This window comes from Formica exsecta, unplaced genomic scaffold (assembly GCF_003651465.1).
Source record: "Formica exsecta isolate Colony F162 unplaced genomic scaffold, ASM365146v1 scaffold3, whole genome shotgun sequence".
Taxonomy (NCBI): Eukaryota; Metazoa; Arthropoda; class Insecta; order Hymenoptera; family Formicidae; genus Formica; species Formica exsecta.
This window is the reverse complement of record NW_021850256.1, coordinates 444,627-452,310: the sequence shown is the minus strand read 5'-3', so window position 1 is coordinate 452,310 and position 7,684 is coordinate 444,627. Positions and strand designations below refer to the sequence as shown.

General features: G+C 39.2%; 1 protein-coding gene across 7 annotated transcripts in view; it reads left to right on the top strand.

The window, feature by feature from the left end:
- The first annotated feature begins 845 nt into the window (after positions 1-845).
- LOC115237544 (triple functional domain protein) overlaps positions 846-7,684 on the top strand; it is a 21,879-nt gene continuing 15,040 nt past the window's right edge. For 6 of the 7 annotated variants that reach the window (XM_029810650.1, XM_029810648.1, XM_029810654.1 and 3 more), the window contains exons 1-10: positions 846-1,139; positions 2,028-2,318; positions 2,408-2,521; positions 2,636-2,960; positions 3,089-3,747; positions 4,531-4,626; positions 5,176-5,354; positions 5,429-5,576; positions 5,704-5,895; positions 6,045-7,679. In XM_029810650.1, the coding sequence (XP_029666510.1) occupies positions 2,058-2,318; positions 2,408-2,521; positions 2,636-2,960; positions 3,089-3,747; positions 4,531-4,626; positions 5,176-5,354; positions 5,429-5,576; positions 5,704-5,895; positions 6,045-7,679 (3,609 nt within the window). In that variant the 5' untranslated portion in view covers positions 846-1,139; positions 2,028-2,057. Of the gene's footprint in view, positions 1,140-1,491; positions 1,667-2,027; positions 2,319-2,407; positions 2,522-2,635; positions 2,961-3,088; positions 3,748-4,530; positions 4,627-5,175; positions 5,355-5,428; positions 5,577-5,703; positions 5,896-6,044; positions 7,680-7,684 lie in introns of those variants that run through there. The other variant, XM_029810649.1, reaches the window with a different exon arrangement.

The window sequence follows — 7,684 nt, the reverse complement described above, 5'->3', positions numbered from 1 at the left end:
ATCTAGACCGAGCGTTTGCCTTTATTTAAGGAGTGGGGGTAAAGATGCACGTAGAAAAGGACATACTCTGTTTCGTGCCCCTTGCGTTCTCTCTCGCTCGCACGTAGCATGACGAAAGAGAGCGCTATGCTCTGTGCGAGCGAGAGAGAACGCAAGGGGCACGAAACAGAGTATGTCCTTTTCTACGTGTATCTTTACTCCCACTCCTTAAATAAAGGCAAACGCTCGGTCTAGATATACTATGTCTATGGTTTGCACCTTAGAACATATATAAATGGAAGGGGAATGCCTTTGTTTCCCGATAGAAAAACATGTCGGAAGGAAGTGAGAAAGAAAATCATAGTTGCCTCTCTTTTGTGAGTAACTGCTCAAAAGTGTGCATTTAGTCGTAAAGCCCGTATCAGACTACGCATTGAAGATTGAGATTCAAGATTCAAGATTGAAATTTGACCAATCAGGACAAAGAAATTTTAGTCTTTTTTGTTCTGATTAGTCAAATTTTAATCTTTAATCTTCAATCTTCAATTTTCAATGCGTAGTCTGATACGGGCATAAGCAAATTGACCAATACGCCCCCACTCCTCAACACTCGGTCTAGATATACTATGTCTATGACGTTATCAATCCCTCGCTACCCATGATGCTATGCAAAGAATCGATTATGTGCGCAGTCGTTATTGAGAAGAGATGCTAAGTATTGAAAAGAGATGCTAAATAAGGTAAACTGTTATTGGCTCTCGCGGCCTTTTGCAATGCATCACGGGTTGCGAAGGCCAATACATAGACTACATCGATGACTTAACCTTCCTTTATATAACCTTAAGTGGAACCAAGTGATAGCCTAAATATAACGTTGCAAATAGATACATATATACAATATAATCCGTGCGAACGCATCGCGCGACTCGTGCTGTCCCCTTGGACAGTATTGGCGAGTGAAGCTATTGAAAACTTATGATTTGAACATGGCAGCAGTGCTCTCGGAATTTTATTCGCGTGACGGTCGCTCGATGTGATTTTAACCGTGCCGATGAAGTGACAATATGAACGATAATCTGGCCTCGAGGAGAAATTCGGGCCTGATAACAAAGGACAAAGACGCTGGAGTCGCCGTAACAGGACAACCGGACTTTTTACGGGTAAGCAAAACCGATGAATTTTCCGTTTATCTCGCGATTTCTCGCGCACGCCAACGGAATGTAAAACACGACGTATCGTTCGCGTCGCAAAATGACGGCGCGCGATTGTAATATCCTTTGCTACCTGCCAAAATGATAGAATCGCATTGAAAACATTCGCATGTAGGCATATCTATGACAGGCCGTTACATCTAGAGAAATAAAACGATTGATATTGCTGTGTGTGCGATATGTGCGTGTGCGTAATTCCCCTATAATATTTTATTTTATCGTCGCGTTCAAGATATTACGACTATCATTAATTTGATCGTCTGTAAAGCCTGAATCGCGAAAAGCGTCTGAGCGTTGCGATAGTATTTTGATGGAGGATTTGGAAGGGATAAGATGCTACTTGCGATTACTAGCTATTCGTCGCGTTCGCACTCTCACGCTACAAACAACGGTTCTCGCGTTTCGCATTCCGCTCCGGTGTTACGGCATCGACGAACTTTCCCATAAAGAGTAGTACCGTGATAGAAATATATATGGGATGTAGATTTCTTGTAATATATTTGTACATGTATATGTGACCTTGAATTTGACTATTACATTGAATGCATTTGTGAAGCTGAACAGTTATTTCTTTACATCTCGTATCTTTTTTTCCTTCGAGACTATACGCTGATAAACTCATTTAAATACGCAATATTTGAAGTTGAGCCAAAGTGTATAATTATATAGTTATTTTTATTAAAGACAGAGAGTTTGATGCGATTTTTATTTAGAAACATGCACAGATTTATTATTTCGACTAATATTTATATAATATTCTTTATTTTATAATCTACATTATAAAGTAACAGAAATAATAATAGTTTATTGATATGTTTTATCTATTAATGTAAACAGGTCATGACAATTTAATGAAAAGTAAGAATAATGGATGGTACACGAGCGGCAGAGGTATTGCCATTGTTGCAAGAACGTTTGGCGATACTACCAGGTGGACGAGATCGTAGAGGGGGTCCTGTGCTTCTGTTTCCAAGTACACCGAGACGCGAACGTGCGAAACCTGAAGATTATAGACGTCTCCTACAATATCTATTTGCCATTCCAAGCGATGAAGCTAGAGGCCTACGATTTACTGTAATTGTGGATATGCGTGGTACTACTTGGGACTCCGTCAAACCCATCTTGAAGGTTGTCACATTAAAGAGTGTTTGAATGTTACTTATCTGCTTATGCAGAGAAAGATATCAGATGGCGAATCAACGTGAAAATTTTTTTAGGTATTACACGAGCATTTTCATCGTATAGTTCATGTCGCTTTTCTCATTAAACCAGAAAACTTCTGGCAGAAACAGAGAACTTCGTTAGGCAAGCAGAAGAAATATAATTTTGAAGTAAGTATATTGGTATATTACTCTAAATAACTACTCGTGTGTTTAAATTATCATTTGTTTGCAAATATTTTTAAATAAATTGTCTAAGTAATGTTAAAATATGTTTATTTTCAGATTAATACAATCAGCTTAGAAGCTCTTGTAAAAGTTATAGATCCTTCTCAACTCACCTCAGATTTAGATGGATCTTTGCAATATGATCATGCTCAATGGATCGATACTAGATTAGTTGTAGAAGATTTTACATGGCAAGCAGCTGATCTTCTCGATCGATTAGATGACTTGCAAGAGGATCTTAGTCGAAATGACTTTGCTGACGATGTTGCAGGAGCTAAGCATGGCATTGATCTACATAACGAAATGAAAAAGAAAATCATGAAAGTACCAGTGGAAGATATCGAAGTTGTTGGACAACGCCTGCTTCAGCGATTTAATAATAGTTAGCTTATGATTCTCAACTATTTTTATTAAGGATAGACATATAATATTTTTTCCTCAATAATAAAAATATCTGACGTGAAAAGTCTGAAATGTACACAACACAATGTAATATATATGTGTTTTCAGGTGCAACAGCAACAGGGGGAGAAGGAGGAAGTATCGACAATGGTGCGGCAAGTTGCGCGGATTCCGATGGACGAGCACTGGCTACTCTAGTTATTCAGCACTTGGATTCCGTGCATGCCGCGCAACAGCATCTACTACAACTATGGCACATTAAGAAGATGAAACTGGATCAGTGCTTTCAGCTACGGTTATTCGAACAGGACTGTGAAAAAATGTTTGATTGGATTTGTCACAACCGAGAGGCTTTTCTTGCTAGTTATGTGGAGATTGGTCGCTCGTATCAGTTGGCCAAGAATTTGCAAGAGGAACATAAACATTTTACAATGAGTTCAATGAATGTTTACGTGAATATAAATAAAATCCTCACAATGGCTGGTAAATTATTGGAGACGCAACATTATGCGGCTGGACATGTACGAGCAGTGGCGGGTCGTCTGGATCGAGCTTGGAAGGAATTCGCCGCGGGTCTCGACGAACGTACCGCGGTACTTAGTTTAAGTGTAGTGTTTCACCATAAAGCAGAACAGTATGTCGACAATGTAACTGGTTGGAGTCAAGCGTGCGAAATTAGCAATCTGCCCAATGAAATTCCAGTGCTCGAGTCTCATATTCGCCAGCACCAAACTCTTTACGAGGCAATGTGTCAGGCATATACGGAGGTAAATTTTATCCTTGGGAATATATATTTTATCTAACATGATTGGTTTTGTCACAAATTTAGCACAGTGGACAAAATTATCCTTGCGTTTTTGTTATAAATCAACCCACACAATTTTTATTTTATAAATTTTTTTTTTTCATATGTACTGTAAATTTATTTGATATTTAACAGGTTTACAATACATATCAGGCATTATTGAGCGGCCTGGGTTCAATGCTGCAAGTATGTCATAATGTGAACACCCGTTCTTCAGGGTTGGATACATTTCGTGTCGATTATGTACGAGAAATTTTCAGTTTTTAAAGCTTTCAGGCAATAGAATTCATTACTCGCTTGGTACTTGGGTGCTATTGGAAATATCTATCTGCGAATTTTCTGCAATAATTAACATTTGATGTAATTTTCTTTTTATATAACCCAGGCGCGTCTCAGTACTCTCAAATAGGTTTTTTTTACATATTGGCGCACATTTATTTGTTCGTTATTATTATTGATATTTCTTAGGCTGCGTTCCGATATTCACTGTCAGTACTGAAAATCTATAGTGTATGTGACGTAAACTATAGATTTTCAGTACTGGCCGTGAATATCGGAACGCAGCCTTAGTGCAGCTCTACAGTTTTTAGCTGCTCTTATCTAAAAGATTTAAACTTTGATATAAATAGTTCAAATTATTGTGTCTGCCATACATATCACATACACTCTGATTCAAATAAATTTTGATACAAATGTTGTGTATACAAATGTTTCTCAAACGGGATTGGATAAAATTCTTATCTAGGTGCATAGTACCAGTAAGAAGCTTCTTTATCAACTGGATCATCTTGTGCAAGTCTGTAATCAACCGCAAGGAATTGATCATGTCGCCAGAAAACATGTACGTTAATTGGTGTTTATAGGAACAATTATTGTTGTTTTTTCTTTTTTCCCCTTTTTGCATTATTAAAGTCTTTTTTTATTACTTGTGCGTTTTATCTTTTTTAGAAAATAAATAACTTGATTGTTAATATAAGTAACGGATTAAAAACTGGCAAATATTAATTGTTAAGTTCAAAAATTTTGATATTTATAATTACAATCGTGAGAAAAAAATTGCAAGTGCTTTCTTTATTTTTTTCCATTACAAATTATACTTCTTCTTTTAATTAAACTATCCTTTGCATGGGATAAAAAATAGGGATTATACTATAAATGCTGTAATTTGGCAAAATTAATATACATATGTGTATATATATATATAGTATATGCTTATGCCATAATCACGTTATATAGTCTATATAAAGTTTATTAGGCTAATATTATTTACTAAGATATTGATTGCATGGGATGCATGCAACATTATTTAACCAACTAACGATTAATTTACATTTTAAATTATTATATTATTAGATTATAAGATATCACAATTTACATCTGATTTACATAGGGTCAAGACGGACATAATATTGATAGTTATACCGGCACGAGTGGTAATCCGGCGGCTGATTACAGTGAAGGTGCATCCCATGTATTAGCTGTCATTCATCAGATTCTTGGTCATCATAGAGCGTTGGAAGCTCGTTGGCATGCCCGCAAAGTCAAGCTTCATCAACGGCTTGCATTAAAGTATGAAAGTGAAGATTACATGTATTTATTAATTCTAAAGTATGAATAGTGATGCATACGATTATGATTTTTAGACTGTTTCAAGAAGATGTAAAGCAAGTTCTCGACTGGCTGACGAATCACGGTGAAGTGTTCATTAGAAAAAATACGGGTGTTGGTCGTAACCTGCAGAAAGCACGCGTCTATCAAAAAAGTCATGAACATTTTGAAAATGTTGCACAGGTAATTTTATATTACTCTATTTTTATTATAATATTATCTCAATATAATAATCATAATCATCATACTTACAATCGTTACTAATGCACAATCGTAAGAATGCTTTAATAAATATATTTTTTATTTGCAGAATACTTATACAAATGCGACCAAACTGTTGACCGCTGCGGAAGAACTCGCTCATACAGGTGAATGCGCGCCCGACGAGATATACGCAGTGGCGCAAGAATTAGAGACTCACGTTAGTAGTTTTGCAGCGAGAGTCGAGCAACGACGTCGCAGATTAGATCTGGCAGTAGTATTTTACACTCATGAGAAGGAGGTATATTTTTATCATCATTTGTCGCGATATGTAGGGATGTTTACACCAAGTGCGGTAGCCTGTAAAAAAAAATGCGTGTATATGTGTGTATGTTCGCGTATACACATATGCATGCACGGTGCCATTTTTAATGTAGATACATTTTGCAGCTCATTGGGTGGGTAGATGAATTACGTCAAGAAATGCAACAGGACGAGGTGGCGGAGAATCTGGAGACAGCGGAAAGACTATTGGAACAATGCGCGCAGCATAGATCATCCTGTCTCGAAGCATGCGCTTCGACGATAGCTCAAGGCGAAGCTTTGTTGCAAGAACTTCGCGAAGCGGCTGATGCGCCCGACACAACGGGCTCGATATCGGCAGTGGAGTCGGCTTTAGATAGATTGGCGAGCCTGCGGCAAGAATTGGAAGATTTGTGGGCCACGAAAAAGCTAAGATTAGAACTATGCCTGCGATTACGCGTCTTCGAGCGAGATGCGTTGGAGGCGAGCGGTCAGTTGGAGATGTGGGCGCAAGAGTTGCAAGGTCCGCCGCGAGAAGGTTCTCCCGAACAATTGTTGCGTGTGCATAATGACGGAGTTGCTCACATGCAGAATACCGCTTTTCAAATACTTCATCGTGGTCAGGAATTGGCACAAGTTTTGGAAGAAGCGGGAGTATGTATCATGGCAGATGGTCAGCACAGTGCTGCAGCGCGAGTACAGGTGCTTCTCGAGTTTCTAAACGAGAGAGAATTAGACGCGGAAGACCTCGCAGAAATGCGAAGGGTACGGTTGGAGCAAGCCTCTCAATTGCTACAACTGCAGACGGACGCTTCTCACGTGATCAAATGGATACGAAACGGCGAATCGATTTTATTGGCTTCGCTCAGGATACCAGACGATTTTGAGGACGCCGAGCAACTGGGAAAAGAACATTATCATTTTCAACTCGCGATAACAAATACTCACGCCTCCGCTGTGCAAGTGAAGCATAAGGCAGACTCTTTAATAAGCGGGAATCATTACGACCCAAAGAGTATTAGGGAAGTCGCGGAGGACGTTACCAAACGGTGGCAGCAGCTAGTGACTTGTGCGGAAGAACGACATAAATTGATTACCGCCAGTTTAAACTTTTACAAAACAGTGGACTCGGTACGTTCGGTTCTCGACAGTTTAGAGTTACAATACAATGTGGATGATGACTGGTGCGCCGACGGAGAAAAGGCTGCCGGAATACCGGCAAATATTACTAGACATCAGGAGCAAAAGGAAGCCTTTCTCAAGGCGTGCACGCTGGTACGACGAACCGGAGAAACTTTCTTAAAGTATATCAATCGTAGTCTACAATTTTACAGCTATCACGCTAACAGCGCCGGTTCCGCAAATAAAGTCAAAAATATTCTCGAGGAGTTGGTCAGTAAGGAAAACAAGGTGCTCGAGTATTGGACTCAGCGAAAGAAACGCTTAGATCAATGTCATCAGTACGTTCTATTTGAACGTAGCGCGAAACAGGCACTTGAATGGATAAAGGAGACTGGAGAGTTGTATCTAGCAACACATACCAACGTCGGTAAGAATCGCATTGAAAATGAACAATTGTTGCAAGAGCACATTGAGTTTAAGGGCGCGGCGAAAGAAACGAGAGAGAGGGTGAAATTGTTGATTCAACTTGCTGACAATTTGGTCGAGAGAGGTCACGCGCATGCTACGGCGATCAAACAGGCGGTCGCCGAGGTCGATCAGCGATATAAAGACTTCAGCGCGCGAATGGATTGCTACAAGACGCAAATCGAAGATGATCTCGGCAT